Here is a 19,678-nt window from a genome sequence, read left to right on the forward strand (position 1 = left end):
ATCCAGAATCAGCTGGAAATACTTGGCAGAGTCGTGTGCATTATCACTTGCCATTCTCCAGCTGCGATTGAAAATAGTACCAGCACTTAGCGTACGTTTCGCTTCCAATAGAGGCTGGTAACCTGCTTAACGTTTCGCGCGCGCAATGCTGCATGCAAACGCACGTCACCTTATCAAGATCAATATTGCACCATGCTACCAATAAGCCGTTTGATGTGCGTATGGGATCCACTGGATAGCGGGCATTGATCTATGGACTGCGCCGCCATTCAATTTAGGCTGGAAAATATTCCGGGACCCGTAACTCCTTGTAATACAGGCGATCGTCGCTTTATACCTTGTCTAGACTCAAACGGAACATACACTAATGTTACTCATTGGTACTAGAACTTATGGTGGCCGAGGCCCATATAAGTAGTTGACAGCGCGGTACATACTGGAGTTCTAATATTTTTAAGTAAGGCAACATCGAAATCATATCGACTACCCATAGAGATACCCTCGGTCCGATAAGCGTCCGTGGGACTTGCGGACTCTTGCCCAAGCACTCCTAAGGGAAGAAGCTATATAGGCGAAAAAATTCCGACTTCGTAATTGATTGGGGACAACGCGTTAATGTTAACGTCTACGTGGTTAAGACGCCTCTGTTGCTCGCTCACCAATTGTTTCATGCCTGCCGCATTGTGAGGCACTGTTTCTAATCGTAACTGTTGTTGCGGCAGCCTTTTCTGTATCCCTGGTGACAAGTTTTCATGCACCGTCAATAATATTCATCTAGCAATTAATTAAACGGACGTCTCATACTCAGGTTGTGTCCTCCGGACGAACGTGGTTTCTCACGCAAGTGTTGATCCTAAGCGCAGTGACCTTCTTTCTTATCCGCTTTACTGCCACAATCCTCAAACAATATGTGGGCAAGAGAAGAGGAAGTATGATCGGCCATGGGGGAGGGAAACCCGCTTGAGGTGCATATTCCCAGTCATAGGGTGCATTGCGACCAGGCCACTGTGGGAAATAAAGCATAGTAAAAAAAAAAACCATTTTAGCCTGGTTTTTGAGATTTTTTGATCACGGCAAATTACTGCGAAGTTAAATGCCACACTTCCTAATATTACCATTGAATTCATGGTGTTTGACCTATGTACCTATGATATCCGTGAGTTCGGACGTATGGGAATTGGCCTCACGGGTTCGCAGCAGCGATCAATGATGACCCAACGATGAGACGTGTCGTTTCCGCATCCGAATAAGAGCTGTTACCCAACATAAGAGTAAGGAGGGGCTCCGTGGATGGGAAGTCGTACTCTTCTTTAGCGTAGACTTCGTTCTGATCCCCCAAGCGAGGCCTGCCATGTTTCTGCCCTAGTGTGATGTACCCATGGAGTGGAATGCTTCGTTTAAGGAGCAGGGACGAAGGTGTGAGCTCAAACGAGCTCTGGTCTGAATCACGATCGTCACGGGGGACATATGGCCACAAACCCCCAGCTGCAAGAGTGGCCTCACTTATCCCAATTGCTGCTACAGAAGCATCGTAAGCTTCCTATCGACGTCTATTCTTCGCCACAGGATACATGGTTCTGTCCCAATCCAGGACTCCAAAGCTCCGTGGCTAGCTCCGTGGCTTGGGTTCCCATTTCTCAGTTGTTACAGAAGTGAAGAGGGCCAGAAGGTTGAGTGAGGATGAGACATCCACACCTTTAGGACATGCCATTACCATGATTACAGACATTGGACTGGAATGGGTAAGGCACATTCTGTCGTGTACGAGTGAACAGGACTAGGTTCGCAAAGAGAGCAGCGGCACTGCTCAGTGAGAGAATTACTAGATGCGACACAGTGTCCTAGGCAATCATCTTGTCCGTCGGTACGAAACCAACAGTGAAGCGATAGAAGTCAGGCTCGACTTAGATATGCTCGTACCGCCAGCGGAAGGTCTTATAAGGCAGATGGAAACTCGAGCTTTGGAGTGTCCAGTGCAGTGAGTGGAATGGGAGGCATGAATGGCATAGCCACGAAATTGACATCAGGGTAGAAGTGCTAAAGGACGAAACGGTGCTCAGGGCTGCAAGTTGTGCTCGGCAGTTTGCGTTGGAGTTGGCGACTGCTTCCACGTCTCACTTGCGCGTGCTCAAATCCATATCTCCACCTACATACCCTCTCCCCGCATCATTTTTTTAATAATTCTGTTGGAACGCGCATGCTGCCACCCTGATGGGGATCTTTTGTGAATGGCTTGCATTTGGACGTGTTTTGGCGCGTCTTGACGCATTCTTTACCCATTAATGCATGAACATTCAGCTTCATTTTATTCCATTGTAGCTAGGAAACTGTTGCGCCTCCAATCACGAGCAAGGTAACGTAACACGACATTTGTCCCTGTGTCTCTCATCCTGCCACTGCAATGTCTATCTTCTAGCCCCCAAGAACCCGGATTCAGACCCACTCAGGATGAAAGGCCCGCAAAGCATAGACATCACGACATATGATCATGGAACGTCCCCCCCTCTAGCCAAAGCCTGTGTATCTGTAAGCTACCGAGAAGTTCCACCAAAAAACGGGTTTTTCCGATTATTACGATCTAGGTACACCGTCATATTATATGGTCCAGACTGCACGTGAACAAACCACCGATTAGCCCCTATGTTTGCCTTCGGGCTCCCTACGAAATCGTAGAGGCTGGAGTCCTGCCTACGGGCCCCCAGTCATTGATCTGAAATCAACGTCTCCACGTGCAAGATGGATCGCTTTCCTGGCACCCTGGACACCCAGGGAGAGCGCCGTCGTGGGGTCTCCACGGCCAGGGGGCATACGATGGATGATACTGTGTCGCCTTCGCCTTTTGAACCATCTCCAGAGCAAATATCCGTACCATCCTCTCCATTATCGGTGCAATCTAGAGGCGGTGTCCCATGGACGGGTGGCAGTCGAAGGGCAAGTGTTTACACTCTGCCAAGACCGTTGAGGAAACTGTGGCGACGTACAACAGTGGATAGTACAATGCCTTCGCCTCCGCCGCAATCGGAAGGATCATTCGAGGAATTCCCCGGGCAATCGTCAACACCATTTTCATCCTCCGAGTGGGTGGATTCAGCAGAACCGAGACAAACCTTATCGACCCCACCCAGAGGGGTTGGATACGAGTGGGGATCTCTACATCACACTTCACAAGTTCAATGGATTCCCGAGCATACGAACCCCGTGTTGGGGGAACAATCAGACGCGGCAATTGAATGGTCGAACCGCCTGTTGGTTATCCAAGATTTTCTGTTGGTGCACATATTTACTTCTCTGTTAATTCAGCTCCATCTCGCCTGAACGTTTTCCTACTCAGGAGAGCGCAGCAACTAGCGCATTTCAAAGGGTTCTCATTGATGATTTTATGAAGCTCAATGATGCCATTGCCGATTTCTGTGGCGCTGCTGCAGAAAGCATCTGTAGTGGGCCATTTGATAGTGTTGATGTGGGCGCTCTGCAAGCTGCTTTCCCGGAGGGGGATGTCTTGCCATCCATAGTCTCCTCAGGAAGCAATACTCTTCGACCGCTCAAAGATGTGATCGACTGGAGACTACGTTCGATTATTAACAAAGGACTCTTTGACGAGATCTTTGACCCCTTCCATCCTTCCCTTTCCCTGAGAGTAGGGGGATTGGAGGGAAGGAAAAATTCCCATTATCTGGAGAGTATCTATTATTCTGTTCTCCCTGAGGGTAAGTCCCCCTAGCTTTCCTATAACGGATGTACTTCTATGAAGAGCTGCAGGGGCAGATGGTTCCATGGCAGGTGCGGGGGCTGGAACATTCAAGTTGCTTGATTGTCTAGCAGCCAGGGCCAATCCTCAGTTGTCACCGATCGATGATATCTTGAGCGCCCTGAGTGGCAGACGGATCATGCCGCTTCTTCAGGCTATCTTCGGTGCCGTTGCTCACATAATTCCCATCGATCTAAACCCACTGCGAGCTATCATTCAAGAAGCATATGAATGGAACCACGACATCAAAAGCTCTGTGCCTTCTGCTGAGCTTCGAACATTTATCATTCCAAATACTGGCCAATTCGATGCAGGGACTATGGTTTACTGTGGGAGGGCTGTTGAATCTGGGGAAGAAGCGTTCATCTGTGCTGGGTCCATTGGGCTGAAGCTATACAACTCTCAATTTCCAGCTGGACAGATTCTGCTCAGGGTCGCGGTCCTGGCACCCCAAAATCATGGCAACGGTTAAAATTTTCACTGACCATGCTCGACTTGCCCAGTGTGATTGTGTATCGACGTGCCTCGGTTCAATTTCTTTGATGCCTGTACTTTGTCGTTCGTCCGCCTACGCATCGTCCCTTAGCACCTCTGCCAGACTCTTTGTCTCTTGATCTGTATCGTACTTCACACCCATGATTTATATCATGGGAGCTTCCCATTTCTCTGGGATACGTGGAGAGTGGGTGTCATCCTCGCTAATATATTAATGGAAGGCCCAAGTTCTGCCGACTTCAAACACCTTTTTTGCTAAAACAATGGACCTTACGTACTTTTCAATCTTTGGTCCTCAGCTGCAGCAATAGCATATTCATTGCGACCATTGCTCCCTATTGTTGTGCTTCATGCGGCTCCTCATGTATGGCTAATCACATCACCTCAGTCCCTGACAGATCGCCTCAGCGCTCTGGATCTTACCGGTGTCTTAGGCCGCTGCGAAGGGGAGTGGTTAGTTTCTTCCCCTTCTCATTACTAGGGCTTCCCTTTCACCTTCGAACTACATTGAAAACGCATACCGTCCCCATCGGTTCTGAGATGCTATGATCACCCAGTTTCTTTGTAATTGAAAAGCCCCATCGGAGCATCGTACTCGACCCCCTTTAAAAGTAACTGGATTTGATGCAAGGGAACCAAGCGCTTCCGTTGCTAACACTCATTTCAGTGGATTTTACGCACTTGAAACATCCAATCCAATGTAAGGGGATTTTGATAGGCTTCCGGGCTCTGGGAGGTTCACGCAGCTGTATCCTTAATCGTTGGCCTGAACAGGAGCGGGTCAATTATTGGCGTCGGTGGGGAGATTTCTACCTTCAACCTCTGGCTAGCAAAGTCCCAATCCCATGTGCATCCGAAGAATGCACGAATCAGTATTCTCTCACTAGTGAAAGAATATCCCTCGGAGACTGTTTCTACGTTGGAATGGACGGAGAATGGGACGGCGTCGTGCAGTAGGGTACTGCCCCATAGTGAAGACAGTCCTAACCAATGTTTTCGGCGGAGTTACAGTCGAGATCAGCAATAGATAAATGTCCAGAACTAAATATTAAAGTCAATCAAAGCCCATAGGAGTATTAGCACGTCGAGAGTCGAAGTTACTTGGAGCGTAGGCAAGTGCAGTGGATGTAGATCAATCAATATAAGTACATCAAAGTGTTTGGGGAAATGTTTATCTAATATCAGTATAATGGAACCGGAACAGGTTACCTTACTAATTGGAAAGACTTCACTGTATGATGGTGACATGGGCCCAATCAGTACTATTATTCCAGCTCAATACTTCTGATAAGCTCTTGGTATGCGTTCGCACTCCGGCTTCCTCCACCCAACCCGTTTTACTCTCAACCCTCATGTTCGTGTATCGTGTTCGCCTCCTGGTGGGGGCCGTGCTACAACATATAACACAATAATTATCAGCGCGAATGATAGATGTACCTGGCACAATGAACATTCGACGTAAGTTTAACTCTAATATTATCTCACCATCAATTGGATTTGCCTCGTTTATCGAGTGGGCAAGGTCTGCATCGTTTTTGCGTTATCCAGGGGTCGAGAAACTACCGACAAGCGACAATTATATGCCTTTGTCCATTAGTTTAGCCCAATTTCCAAACCAGTTCCACACATTCTACTCCGCCCCGTTTCGATTATGAGATGCTATGGCTGATTTTGTATCTTATTCCACTCCGTCAATCGTTATGAATCGGTCAGATTAAGACTTTTGCTAAAGAAACTTACATTTCATTTTATTATAATGAGGTTTTCGAGGCATAGTAACATGGAAATATTACCGAAGCAGTAACAGTTTTCTGTCTCGGAACGGACCTGCGTTTTTGGAGGTATAAGAGGATGAGCATGAGAGCATCAGGAGTGTGCGTTGGAGCTCTGAGAGGACAGGAGTGCGATTGAATTAATTCCTGGAGTCTCCGTAGCCAAACCGAGCTCCCTGACGCACTTCACTATCTTTATGCACCATACGAGACAATCGTCGTACAGATGCAAATATCGCAGCCTTGCACCGGGAACTACCGGCCAGCGTGGCAGCTTGGTAAACGGACATTTCCCCCATCCTCCACAATGGTACCGCTGTTCCCTCGAGTACATCACGGAATGGGCTGATGGAGCATTCTGTCTCCGGTGGTCCTTCTATTCCAGATGGTACAACTTGCCATGTCGGGTCGGTAGCACTCCCAGAACAACCTGGGCCGGGTTCCCTCAGGTTCGAATTACAAATAATTATTGAGTCGGGCGACTCAAGGTAGGGCGGATCTTGCTGCCAAGGTTTTGCTGTCCCAAGGTTCAACTACTTACGCACTTCCGACCCAGGAGTCGGCATTATTCCTGCAGAATGTCCGTCTCCAGTTTTCCTCCTAGATGGATGTCCCGCCAGGTTGTTGGAAGCCTATAAATCCCGAACACAATGATCTGAAGTGGGCAATGATGAAATGCGCCCAGCGCAGTCTCAATCTGTCCTCGATGAGGGCCTCCAATCCTAAAGGACATTTATGGGCTTTTGCATGCCGATTTAACCATCGGCTGTTGTCAAATCGGCAACAAAACATGAATGGATGTGCTGTAAGGATTGATCGAATTTGACATTGCGGTCTAGACTGCACGTGAATGATTTGCCGATTTATTATTTGCCAGTGAAATTGCCCGGGGCCCTAGTACAGTCGTCGATCCGAAACCATTTGTGGTGCGCGCTCGGCATCTCTGCGCGAGATTAGGCACGGAGAGTGGAGACGGTTCGCCTTTTCAGTTTCCCAGATACCCAGGGAGCGCACTATCTTGAGGTCTCCGTAGCTATGGAGCATACAATAGATGATCCAGTGCCACCTTCAACGCCTTCGGGGCCATCTCCCGAGCAATCACTGGAGCAAGCACCAGCTTCACCTTCCCCATTACCAATTCAATTTAAAAACAATTTCCTAAGGGCAGGTGGCGATCGAAGCGCGCTTAACGCTCCGAGACCGTGGAAATTACCGTGGCAACGTACAATGGAGGGGACGATGCCTTCGCCTTCGCTGAGAGAGGAAGGATCGCCCGACGAATCCCCAAGACAACCTTCAACACCATCTTCATCCTCGGTGTGGATTGATGTGCCCTCTCCAACAGAACCCATACCGCCATTACCATTAATCTCAGCTCCGTGGGGTTTAGAACTGCCTCCTGAGCCATCAAGAAGGCTTTCTGCAGAATTCGTAAGATGGTCTCCAACGCAACCTTAGACACTAATGAATCTGAGTGCTCTGCATATTAGCGTCATCAACCCAGGGGAGACAAATCCAAGGAGGGGTCTCTGTACCATGCTTCCCAAGTCACAGAGACTCTTGAGCATACAAACCCCGTATCGGCGCATCGATCGGACACAGCAATCGAAGCGCTGAGCAGCGTGTGAGCAGTCAGAACCTTCTGCTGGCGTAAACATTTACCCCCCTTTGAACCAGCGCCATTCCGTACGAACGCCCTCCTGCCCAGGAAGGCACAACAACTAGTGCATTTCCAAAGCCCCTCCTGGATAGTTTTGTGAAACTCAATGCCGCCATTGCCAATTTCTGTGGCGATACTGCAGAAAGCGCCTTGGGCAGCGGGCCATTCGGTAGTGTTGATGTAGGTGCCCTGCAAGCTGCATTCCCAGAGGGGGGCGTCTTGCCGTCGATGGTTATGTCAGAACAGTACACTCTTCGACCCCTCAAAGACGTAATTGACTGGGGACTACGTTCGGTTATTAACAAAGCACTCTGTGATGAGATCTTTGATCCCTTCCATCCATCCCTTTCCCTGAGAGTAGGAGGAGTGGAGGGAATAAAGTTTTCCCAGTATTTGAAGGATATTTACTATTCTGTCCTTCCTGAGGGTAAGTTCCTCTGGCTTCCCTCAGGTGACGAATGTACTTCTATGAGAGCCACAGGGGCCGACGATTCCATGGCGCGTGCGGAGGCCGGAACGTTCATGTTGCTTGATTGTCTAGTAGCTAGGGACAATCCTCAGGCGTCGTCAATTGATGATATCTTAAGCGCCCTAACGAATAATCGAATCATGCCTCTCCTTCACGCGATCTTCGGTGCCCATGCTTATAGAATCCCCATCGGTATAGACCCATTGCGAGCTATCATCCAAGGCGCATACAAATGGAACCACAATGTGAAGAGTTTGGTGCCTCCAGCTGACCTTCGAGCATTTGTCGTTCCAAATACTGGCCGATTTAATGCAGGGACTATGCTTTACTGCGGGAGGGCCATGGAATCATCTGAATCATCCGGGAAGGAAGTGATCATCTGTGCTGGATCCATCGGACTGAAGCTATACGATCGCGAATGTCTGACTGGACGGGTTCTGCTCAAGGTCGTGGTTTTGACACCCCAAAATTATGGGGATGGTTAAATTTCACTAACCATGTTCGACTTCTCGCCCAGCGTGATTGTGTATCAATGTGCTTCAGTTTGATTCCTTTGATACCCTTACTTCGTTGTTCATCTGGTGAAGCATCGTCATTTAGTTCCCCGCGTTGCATGTTGTGCATTTCCATCCCCCGCTCACCGGATTCCAGACTTCTGTGTATCAGTAATACACACTTCTAATCTATGTCATGAGAACCTCCCATTTCCGTTGAATCCATGGGGAGTAGGTGTTACCGCTGCCAATATAACAATAAGAGGTCTAGTTCTGCTGCCTTCAAACGCCTTTTAGTTGATATTGGCTTACACATTCTGACCCAGCCACTCCGTTCAGACCGATTCCAAGTCTTCCTTCGCATCGTGGGGCAAGTCATTGTTGAAGGTGTCCATGGCCCTTGGCGGTCTCAGTGAGACCCCGTCCAACATATGAGGCCTCCTCTGTCGGATTTCACGCTACGCACCCGTTATCTACTCTCTTTTCAGATCTGTTTACCACAAAACTGCATCTGGCCGGAGATCCGCCAATTTGCTTAATTCTAACCTCTTGAGGTGAGTTACAGCTCGACGCCACAGGCGGTTAAGGGCCGGCGAACCACCACCCTATTGCCGACGTGACACGCCCGAGCCATACAACGGTGGAGCTTCGCGAACTCGGCTTTGTAATCTTTCATTGTTCACTATGCCTTTTTGTTTTGTATAGCGCTAGTGGCGCGATACCACCGGCCAAGAGTACATAAGTGCCCTGGAATGCCGGGCACCAGATCTAACGAACGTCGATATTACCGAAACTGCTGATAACGACTTCAGTTGGGGACCAAACCCGCTGCAGAGTATATAGCGGGAATATTGCATTTTAAACAAATGAATTAGATAATCTCGTGGTTACTAGCTACTCCGAGTCAAGTTGGAATCATTGTGCCATCACTTGCTATCCACCAGAGAGGTCCTCGGCATGTTCGGCGCCCGGACCCGACCAACTGAATGGTGAACCTGCACCACGGACAAACGTTAAACCCGACTGATGTATGCTAGGCAGGTGACCAGCCTTACATGCATATACCACGGTGTACCAGTCGGGAAAGCCGCACTGGGACAACGAGGCTAAACAGATCATTCTCCCCCCTCATCATCCCCGTCCAAACGTCCCATTGACAACAATGGACACGTCTCAACACCCCAACCGCAAGAGTGATCTAGCTATGCGAAGGTATTCTATGGTAGGACCCTGATCCACCGCCGCCGCCGCTACTTCACTATTTTTGGGCGTGAGCCAGCGATGAGATGGCAGGCTCATTTTGGATACTTCATAATCGTTGCGCAAACGTAGATATCACGGTACCACGTCCGAGACTACCAGCATGCAGCCGGGATGCGATATTTGGTAGTAACGCCCAAGCACCATATCTTTCCCAAGCGGAGCGACATTTCCACATACCATTGCTGCCTCCTTGAGGAATTGAATGTACTAGCCTCGGTTTCCTCAGATTTTGGCTGCGCATAATTGTTTGGCTGGACGACTCCATGTGGAGCAGATCTTGCTGAAGGCTGAGGCGTCGCTCAATCATATAACCATTCCCCATCTTCCTCCTAGATGGATGTTGTGCCAGGCTGTCAGAAGCCTGAAAAAATGCGCCCAGCGGGGTCTCGATCTGTTCTCATGAGGACCTTAGAATCGTCCAATCCTAAGTGAGATCTTTTCGAGTTAATTTGGACGTTCACGAAATATAAGGTAAGTTTGTATATTATATTATGTAATATTTGACCCTGTTCTGACCGCACGTGAACAGACCACTAAATTACCTATAACCCCCTCTTCCCAGTTGCCCATCCGAAACTGTTCGTCGTTGCGCGCTCGACACCTTCGCGCTCATCCAAGCACGAAGAGTAATGAATCGCTTTCTCGGCCTCCCGACCACTCGGGGAGAGCGCAGTCTTGAGGTCTCCGCAGCCCCTCGAACTAAGCGCCCTAAATCTTCGGGTGGACATACAACAGATAATACGGCGTCACCTTCGCCCTCCGAACCATCTCCCAAGCAATCACTAGAAGAAACATCAGCACTATCTCCCTCACCATCTAGAAAGAATACCATCCCAAGGCCAGGGGGCGGTCGAACCATGCGTAATCACGCTCCAGAACCATGGAAAATACTGCGGCGACGTACACTGGATGGCGGGGTGACGGCTCCGCCTCAGCTGCAGTTAGCACGGTTGCCCAACAAATCCCCGAGGCTATCACCCACTCCATCTTTCTCTTCAGTGTTGGTGCGTTTACCGTCTCCAACAGAACCTGCAGGGACTTCACCGTCAGTCCGGGGCATGGGCTGTTTTCTGAGTCGTCAAGAAGGCTTTCTGAGGATTTCGTAAGATTGTCTCTAATGCAACTTTAGACATCAATGAGTCTGAGGGCCCTGTTACATTAGCGTTATCAACCTAGGGGAATCAAATCCGAGAGGGGATCTCTATACCAAGCTCAAGGTCCTCAGCATACGGACCACATGTCGGGGGAACAATCAGACAAGATCATTGAAACACCAAGCAGCATGTCAGTTATGAAGGTTTTTCTGTTGGTGCAAATATTTACCTTCCGTTAAAATCAGCGCCGCCCCGCATGAACACTTTCTTGCCCAGAAAGGTGCAGTAGCTAATGCATTCCCACAGCTCCTCGTCGATGATCTTGAGGGGCTCAACACTGCCGTCGCCAACTTCTGTAGCTATGCTGCGGAATGGACCTTGGAGAATTGGCCATTTGAGAGCATCGAACCTTCCACTGCCGATGTCAACCTGGACGTACTGAAAACTGTATTCCCAGGGGGGTGCGCCATTCCGTCGATGATTCTATCAAGAAAGTATGCTCCTCGACCTCTTAAAGATGTAATCAACTGGGGGCTACGTTCGATCATTAATAAAGCACTCTTTGAGGAGATCCTCGATCCCTTCCATCCTTCCCTTTCCTTGAGAGTAGGGGGAACGGAGGGGACAAAACGCTCCGAGCATCTGAAGAGCGTTTTCTATTCCATTCTCTATGAGGGTGAGTGCATATACCCCTTCCGTGACGACTGTGTTTTAATGGAGAACAATAGAAGCCGATGTTTCCATGTTGCATGCGAAGGCCGGAATGTTTAAGTCGCTTGATCGTCTCGCCAGGGATAATCCTCGCGTGTCACCCATTGACGATATCTTAAGCGCTCTGAGGGATGGAGATAAAGGAATCATGGATCTCCTTCAAGCGGTCTTCGGTGACCGTGCTAACAGACCTCCCATTGATCTGGACCCGCTTCGATCCATCATTCGGGTAGCCTATGAATGGAACCACGTGGCGAAGAGTTTGGTGCCTCCGGTTGACCTTCACCCATTCGTCATTCCAAACACTGGTTCATTCGACGCAGAGATTATGGATTACCATGGGAAGCCTGTTAGATCTTCTGGGAAATCAGTGATCATTTGTGCTGGGTCCATCGGGCTGAAGCTACATGACCGCCGGCGTCCGAAAGGGCGGGTTCTACTTAAGGTCGAGGTCTTGACACCTCAAAATTATGGTGACGCTTAAAAATTATGCTCAACTACTCCAGTGTATCAACACGCCCTAGTTTGATCGCTCTGATACCTGTATTTTGTTATTCATCTGCTAGAGCGTCATCTTTTGCATTGCTCCTTCACGTGTTTCCATCCTCCAGCGCTCCTGGGACTACAGACTTTTGGACACTTAATGTGGTTCCTTCCTGTATCAGTACTAAACACCCATGATTTATTTCGTGGAATCTTCTTGTTTCTCTTAGAAAAGTAGTGCTATCGCCCTGATATAAGGGCCAATTCTGCTGACTTCGAATATCTCTTTCGCGTGAATCGGTTGTTTCTACATACTGCATGAGAGTCGCACCTAGTCTGACGTTAACAAACTCTGTCGGGTTGCCTAACCCGTGCAAAATTCATGTGCTGTTGTGTCTCAACCACCGGTTCAACTTATCACTATGTTGCAGCGGTCGATTCGGTGCCTCGGATGCACATTATTATCGTTGCGAACATAGCTGAGGGGCAAGCCTTTTGTGTGGGTCTCTGTTTCGATATGCACAGTGGCCGAGAAATCCCTGAGATAAACACCAACACACTCGATCTCTTCAATCGGTTGCGTTCTAAAAACAGCATGTCCAGGGCGAATCGAACTCGAAGCGTGCCGGTGGCGACGCCACGGTCGGAATTAAATCCGAGAAGTTGACCTCCACAACGGGACCTCCCAAGAGCATAGAAACCCCACGTTAAGCCATTACCGTGCACCACCCAACATACTCCCACAGCTACTCATGGATGGTTTTCGGGAGGCTGATACCGATATAACCTCGGGTAGGTGCACTCAAACACAACACGCAACTGGCTACGAATCCGGTACCCCAACAGCTCCAGGCACAATATCCGTAGTCACATCCCAAACAGACGGATCTTTCGTCGGACCTCCAAATGACGTTATCCCTTGTGCGTGCGACCGCAATTCTTTGCTATCCTTCTGTCAATAATATTCTAGGTGGCACGACATACGATGTCGAGTTAGTGGATCGCTTCAAGGAGTTTCGGACGCATCTAGGACGATTCGCCTTTTTTCTTGGGTTCCAATAGCTTGGCTGAGTGACTCCAGATGGGGCGGGTCTTGCAGAAGCTTGTGCTATTGCCCCTGCCACGGAACAACCCTCAATGTTCTACCAAATGTGTTCCACGCTCTCCCATCGGCTGGATTCGATCAGTCAGCTCTGTCCATTTGTTCTCGACGGGATTTTGACCTGCATGAGCATTTCCCCAATTCTACGCGAAATGCAATCACTAACCCTGGTTTGCACTTAGTCTGCACTTCTCATCTAGACCGTCACCCCGCCATTGCTATATCAGACATGCCAAATCTACATTAATTTTATTTAGTATAATGACTCATTCATTCACGTGAACCAAACTCTTAGCCACAAATTTATTGTTTCTCTTGTTTCCTCTGAATCATCAAGCACTGCCCTCAGGAGCGCAACGCGCCCTCGCAGAGATGACTCGCCGTTCTGACGACCGTACACCCAGGGCAGGTGGTGGCCGGAGCACGCGTACAACTGCCCCTAATTCACTGCGCCGATCATTTGACAATGCAGGATCAATGTCAAGTCAAACACCATCACCATCCTCCTCCTCGGTGTCGGTCCATGCATCATCTCCAATTCCAGAGTACACTTGGGCCTTACCACCGGTACCGTCAGTGGGGAGGTGGAGCTTAGGGCCACTCAATGAATTTTTGAGACTGCCTCCCAGGCCACCGGTATGGTCACTTACTTCCAGTGTTATCGCAGACACCAACTAGTAGGGCTCCACCAATTAGAGTCACCACAGTGGATCACAATTTTATCCCTTCGAAACTCAAAAACATACGGACCCCACTGTGTCAGGATGCAAGGTGGTACCATTGAATATTACAGTTGAAGAGTTACCCAGCACGTCCGTTCAAAAGACTTCGTTGCTACTGAGCAGATATTTACATTCTTTCTGAACCAGCATCATCTCACATGAACCCTCTCTTGTCCAACAAGTGGCGGAAACCCACGCGCTCCCACGACACCTGATGGATGGTTTTGTGAAACTTAACACCGCTGTCGCCGATTTCTGTATAGGTGCTGCGGAATGGACCTTAGAAAATTGGCCGTTTGATGGCATCGAAACACCTTACACAAACGATGTTGACGTAGAGGCACTGAAGGCTTCATTCCCTGGAGGCTATGCCATACCCTCGATGATTTTATCAAGAAGCCATGCTCCACGACCCCTCGAAGACGTGATCGACTGGGGACTACGTTCAGTTATCAACGAAGTACTCCATGACGAAATCTTCGGACCATTCCATCCATCCCTTTCACGAAGGGCGGGGAAGGAAGAGGGAATGAAATGTTCCCAATATCTGAAGAGCCTTTACCGTTCGATCTCCTATGAGGGCAAGTACACCCGCCTTTCCTGTAACAAGTGTATTTTCACGGAGAACCACAGAAACCGATATTTCCATGTTGCATGCGAGGGCTGGAACATTCAAGTCATTGGATCATGCAATCAGCGACAATCTTCAGGCGTCCTTGGTGGACAACATCTTGAGCGCCCTCAGAGATGAACGAATAATGCCTTTCCTGAAGGCGATTTTTGGTGACCGTGTCAACGAACTCCCCATTGATCTGGAGCCTGTCCGTGCTATTATCCAAGCTGCTTACAATTGGAACGGAGCAGCGAAGACTTTCGTGCCTCCAGCTGACCTTCGTCCATTTGTCATTCCCAATACTGGCCCGTTCGACGAAGAGACCATGGATTACTATGAGAGGCCTGTTAAATCATCTGGGACAAAAGCGATCATCGGCGCTGGGTCCATCGGGTTGAAGTTACACAACAGCAAATATCCGGGAGGGCGTGTTCTGTGCAAGATCACGGTCTTGACGCCCCAAAATTACGGCGACATTTAGACTCCATCGAATCTCTGAGTACAAAGCACCTTAACTTGGATTATTACTTGTACTCTGTTAACCCCCTATTAGAGCACTGGCTTGCTGAATTCTTATGTATCACCACTGTCCACTACTTATGTTATGGGATTCAGACATTTGGGCGGTTAATCTGGTTTCTTTTTGTACTTCCATACCATACGCCTGCGATCCGCATCATGGTTTCAATTCCATCATTCCCTATTCCTTGATATCTGTTCCTATTTCAGGATGACACCACGCCACCATGCGTCAATGAATCCACAAGTTGTGCGTGCTGAAAACGCGTTCTCCGTAGGTAGCCTTCACTGGATCACTGCTCACTAGGCAACGGCATTCACGTCATCTGTGAATGTCCAAGAATCGTTTTTGAGAGCCTGGACAGCGTCTTCTGCCTTGTCGTATGGAACAAGTAAATAATCAGTGTTCCTGTTCTCAACGTTAGAATAATAGAGAGGGGGGGGGGGGTATTATAGGAGATGGGTATGAGCGCACCAAGTCGAGATGGCGAAAATTGATATGCCAACAAGCTTCAGGGGTGTCGTCAAGTCACACAAAACCCCAATAAGGGCTGGAAATAAAAATAATGCAAGTCAGAGCAAAGGGGCTCGTTCGAGGAGGCTCATCCAAGCGCGCGCCAATGAGTCTTTGCTCACAAAACTCCATCGGTCCGTTGACGGCGACGCAACGCCAGGGGCTTTTCTTGGAAGGGTCTAGCCGCACGCCGTGGCGAGAGAGCTCCGCATCGATGGATTCATCGACAACAATGGATATCTCATCTCGTGTACGGGTGATGGATACGAATCGCGCAAAGGGGCCAGCAGTGCGCCCACCGCCCCTGACGGCGCCGTGCGTGTCGTTCATAAGGTGATCGAATAAGCCTGAGGAATAAGAGGCATCCGAAGGTATTTGGTACACATAGAAGGTCTTTGGGAGTAATTTCAGGTATAGGGCTGATGAAGGAGATGGTGGTGGCATTGCTTGACTGGGGTGCCGGGATTTTCTCACGGCCAAACAACATCCGGAGCCTGCCGCCCCCTCGCCTCAATGAAGGTGTCACCACAAAGCCAGAGACTTGGGAGTCTCCCTGGTCAGAAACCAGCTCAGAAACGATCCTGACTATTCATGGAATCGACTGCTTACCCTTCGGGAGTACCTCTTTATGGTGTGCCGCTTCTGGAGATGCTCTTCAGTCACCTCAGTAAATTGAATCGTTCAGGTTTACCTCATTAGAGCCCATGTTATTCGCTATGGCATAGAAAGCCTCCTCTTGCCTCTCACCCTTTTGAATGAACCGAAAGTTCTCCTAGCTTCTTTCATTCCTGTGGGGGCAGGAAATTTTCTCGTAATCAGTGACAAAGGAAGAGTGCCACAAACACTAGTTAGATTTTCCATGCCAACGCACGGACTGATTCCCCAAGTTGCTGCCAAGAATGTCGATCAGCAGAGCTTTTCCACGGCGATTTTTACTTAACATGGTCAAAGCGTCGCGCAGTTAAGCAGGCGCCAGTTGTGACTATCAAATATCCCCTCTCAACCTCCAATGCAAACCGGTCGAAACCGACCGTCGTAAGGGATTCCTTTTGACCTGTATCACTGACTGTATTATTTCTAATCGCCAAGTCAAGTCTGCCATTCAACTCAATTTTCCATTACGCTTCCCAGACCCTCGGAGTCTTCATAACCGCCAACAGCGACCAAATGTATCATCGCGATGGATGGGGGTGCCTTCAGTGCCTTATACGCCCCTGGCCGTTGCACGAAGCTTGTTTTAGGCTTCCATATTTTACGGCGGATTGGTGCCAGGCTAAACTCCGGTCCCTGACACGTATCACAGAATCCTCCGTGCTACGTTTATCCACTGTGTTTATGGTGAAAAGAACCGGCAACGCATCTTTCAGCGTACTACGATAGGAGATGTAGTGATTTGCCATATGAGGAAATAGTTTTAACTATATTCGGATTTGGCGCGTCGAGAGGTTCCATCGGCTGGGCAACCAACATCCGCTGAATGTTCCCTTGTGCGATCTGCACCTCACGCTTTGCTGTCGACCTTGGGACATTCCAAGAGGGTTCCGTTCCATTGTTCTCTTGAATGGCATGTTTGATTTATGTAACCGCTTACACTTTGAAGACGATGGACGATCTCCTGTGTTGATTATCGCCTCAGTTATCCTCATTTTTCTCATGGCGAATCATCACTAGTTGGCTTGTGTTGCTTTCCCACCGTTCGTATCCTTCAGTTACGCACTGAGTTTACGATTCCTTACGGGCACTTCAATGGGTGCCGAGCTGAGCAAGAGCAATCAGCCTCGGAAACCGTTATTAAGATGTTCAACCCTGAAATATGATTAAAGCTCCCGTAACGTACTAGTCCACAAAGGATCGATTTCACCTCGCTCACAGTGCATGCGACTTTTCAAAAGCTTTCTGGAGTCTGCGAGCATACCAAGAGTCCCTCGCAGACTGAAACATCCAGCTAACGGATCGTTACGTTCAGCTTGTATCCCAGTGCGCCAGTTTGCAAGCTGCTGGTTTCCAGTGTGTATGATCGTTATCTAGATGTGGTCAATATTGAGGCCCATCAGACCAGTTTTGGGTATCATTATTTTACTAACAATTTGTACGCAATGTATACATGTACGAATGACCAAACCTTGTTGGAATTGACAGCATTGGAGATGAGGAGCGCTTCGCAAAGCTCGATGTTCAGCAAGGAGACACCAGGTGCAGTTATGAAGGGGCGTCAATGCGGCCTCCGCCCTCCTGAAGATGACTATTGGGAAAGACGTGCATGGCGTTGCAGATCATTTCCCCAGCCCGCAGTGTGATCCATGTGAAGAGAGGACTTCCCCCGGCGCCGGGAATGCCGCCGCACAGTCCAGAGTCCCACGAAAATTAAGAATGAGAACAAGATTGTTCGCGTTCAAGAAAATCCAGAATTGCTCATCCACCAGCGGGCATGCCAGATTGCTGTGGTAGCTTGAGGGGTAAAGACGTATAGTAAATGCTGCAAGCCCCTCTCCAAATCACCGGAGGAGGGTATTACCCGAGTCTCACCCTTGTTAGCATGTGGAACATGACGGGCAGAAGATCGGTAAAACTAACCGGTGGCGGTGGCGCGCATGTAGGCAGGTGAGCGCGCATGCGTCATGCAGCATTAATTAGCACGGGCGATAATAGCCGATTGGTGAGTGAACGCGTACGTTGAACTGGAAGGTGCGCACATGCACACAGAGAGTTATGGCTAACGGTAGGAGAACGCCCTTGGGCGCCTAGTTCACATCAGAACGAGATCAATTTCTTCGCAAAAAATCGATCGTGATCCCTGAACCAAGAACCGATTGGGTCAACTGGCGCGAATATGTTTGATGCTGAAGCCCAAGTGCACAAATAGCTATTTTGAAACCTGTGCACGTCATGTCGTACGTCGAGATGGTTGGGTGCTGTGCTGACGGTATTGCTGTGTCCCTACAACTGCGCCGGTGTTATCCGCGGCATCTTGGGCGATCTGGTTGGTCGTTCGCTTTTGGGGGCGAAAACATCTCAATTCTGGCCAGTCTTTGCTGCCGGAAGTACACTTGGACCGCTTCCGCCGGTCTCCGTGGGACTTCAAGTCTTTCCCTCTACATATATGCTATGCTCAGCGCATTGATGGGTTGTGTGTGGGACCCTTAGTGGTGTGCCTCTCCACATGTCGGCCGGTGCCGCCATTCTCGGAGGCGGTCAGAAAGCTGCCGACTCTCCTGCATCCAAATTTGTTTGAGCGCCCCACCACCTCCTAACTTTGTCCCCCCCCCCTATTAGCGAAGCCTTCCGCCAACACTTGCTGATAGGCCGCCATAAGGCCCGGTTCATTATGGCAGCATCCGCAGGAAAGAGGCGGTGTTTCCTTCGCGCTCTTCCTGTCGCTGACAGTGTAGGCACGTGGCCTCGCATGTGTAATACTGATCGGGGGGAGGGATCGCTTCTGAATTCGAAGACAAGAACCAGAGTGAGTTCAAAGGGGAGCGTCATACATCCGAGTCTGAGCGCCTAGCTGAAGCTGGTTACTTCCCACTCGAGGGTAGCAAAAGAAACAGCGACAGACATCTTTCGAACAAGGCTGAATTATGCCTCCCCCTACTCAAACAGCTATTGGAAGCCGTTTCTAATGGGGAGTTCGGCAAGGGTTTCAGGAGGTTCAGGAGGCTTCTGCGTTTTGCGGGTGGGCTCGATGATTAATTTCCGGTCCCTGTTGTAGTTCTGGCGTCTCGCATGCCGCGCTCATTGACGGTGCACAGGGCAAAGTAGTCCTTCAGTTGGTCGTTCGGTCTGCGATAAGGGAGGGACTTGCCATTTCGGGACGAAATCTGGTTGCTGGCACGAGAAGGTTGTGTTTCATCGTCCAGAAACCGAAATGTGGGTATCCATGGAGAGAGCTTTGCATGATCTGTGCCTATGTTTCGTCGACGGTATCGAAGGGTTCCAGGCTACTTTGTTCGATTGCTCTGGGCTCATAAATTTATTTCCATGTGGCGCGCAGTAACGCTTCGCCACCGTTTCTGTCGCCT

General features: G+C 49.3%; 7 protein-coding genes across 7 annotated transcripts; 4 read left to right on the forward strand and 3 right to left on the reverse strand.

Moving 5' to 3' along the window:
• Positions 1–438: 438 nt before the first annotated feature.
• Positions 439–1,540, reverse strand: EI90DRAFT_3150346 (uncharacterized protein). The gene is made up of 3 exons (XM_039065651.1): positions 805–1,540; positions 660–736; positions 439–586 (listed from the first exon to the last, which is right to left on the reverse strand). The coding sequence occupies exon 1, from the start codon at positions 1,039–1,041 to the stop codon at positions 805–807; it is 237 nt and encodes a 78-aa protein (XP_038922935.1). The 5' UTR covers positions 1,042–1,540; the 3' UTR covers positions 439–586; positions 660–736.
• A 1,196-nt stretch (positions 1,541–2,736) lies between these two features.
• Positions 2,737–4,220, forward strand: EI90DRAFT_3116246 (uncharacterized protein; the record flags this gene model as incomplete). Its single annotated transcript, XM_039062873.1, has 3 exons — positions 2,737–3,245; positions 3,301–3,707; positions 3,760–4,220. 3 exons carry the CDS (start codon positions 2,737–2,739, stop codon positions 4,218–4,220), a joined length of 1,377 nt encoding a protein of 458 aa, XP_038922936.1.
• A 2,678-nt stretch (positions 4,221–6,898) lies between these two features.
• Positions 6,899–9,000, forward strand: EI90DRAFT_3032820 (uncharacterized protein). The gene is made up of 4 exons (XM_039058419.1): positions 6,899–7,446; positions 7,506–7,639; positions 7,693–8,102; positions 8,157–9,000. Exons 1-4 carry the CDS (start codon positions 7,051–7,053, stop codon positions 8,627–8,629), a joined length of 1,413 nt encoding a protein of 470 aa, XP_038922937.1. The 5' UTR covers positions 6,899–7,050; the 3' UTR covers positions 8,630–9,000.
• Positions 9,001–10,949: 1,949 nt separating this feature from the next.
• Positions 10,950–12,381, forward strand: EI90DRAFT_1328659 (uncharacterized protein). The gene is made up of 3 exons (XM_039051671.1): positions 10,950–11,185; positions 11,241–11,671; positions 11,724–12,381. Exons 1-3 carry the CDS (start codon positions 11,139–11,141, stop codon positions 12,188–12,190), a joined length of 945 nt encoding a protein of 314 aa, XP_038922938.1. The 5' UTR covers positions 10,950–11,138; the 3' UTR covers positions 12,191–12,381.
• Positions 12,382–13,575: 1,194 nt separating this feature from the next.
• Positions 13,576–14,594, reverse strand: EI90DRAFT_3032823 (uncharacterized protein). Its single transcript, XM_039058420.1, has 3 exons — positions 14,161–14,594; positions 13,988–14,103; positions 13,576–13,927 (listed from the first exon to the last, which is right to left on the reverse strand). Exons 1-2 carry the CDS (start codon positions 14,317–14,319, stop codon positions 14,026–14,028), a joined length of 237 nt encoding a protein of 78 aa, XP_038922939.1. The 5' UTR covers positions 14,320–14,594; the 3' UTR covers positions 13,576–13,927; positions 13,988–14,025.
• EI90DRAFT_3032825 (uncharacterized protein) lies at positions 14,438–15,399 on the forward strand. Its single transcript, XM_039058421.1, has 2 exons — positions 14,438–14,594; positions 14,647–15,399. The coding sequence occupies exons 1-2, from the start codon at positions 14,543–14,545 to the stop codon at positions 15,105–15,107; spliced, it is 513 nt and encodes a 170-aa protein (XP_038922940.1). The 5' UTR covers positions 14,438–14,542; the 3' UTR covers positions 15,108–15,399.
• On the reverse strand, positions 14,970–16,103 carry EI90DRAFT_2965402 (ACT domain-containing protein; the record flags this gene model as incomplete). The annotated part of the gene is made up of 3 exons (XM_039055527.1): positions 14,970–15,554; positions 15,621–15,696; positions 15,782–16,103. 3 exons carry the CDS (start codon positions 16,101–16,103, stop codon positions 15,449–15,451), a joined length of 504 nt encoding a protein of 167 aa, XP_038922941.1. The 3' UTR covers positions 14,970–15,448.
• Between the last annotated feature and the right edge of the window lie 3,575 nt (positions 16,104–19,678).

This window comes from Cantharellus anzutake (genome assembly GCF_015039405.1).
Source record: "Cantharellus anzutake strain C23 chromosome Unknown EI90scaffold_3, whole genome shotgun sequence".
NCBI classification, from domain to species: Eukaryota; Fungi; Basidiomycota; class Agaricomycetes; order Cantharellales; family Hydnaceae; genus Cantharellus; species Cantharellus anzutake.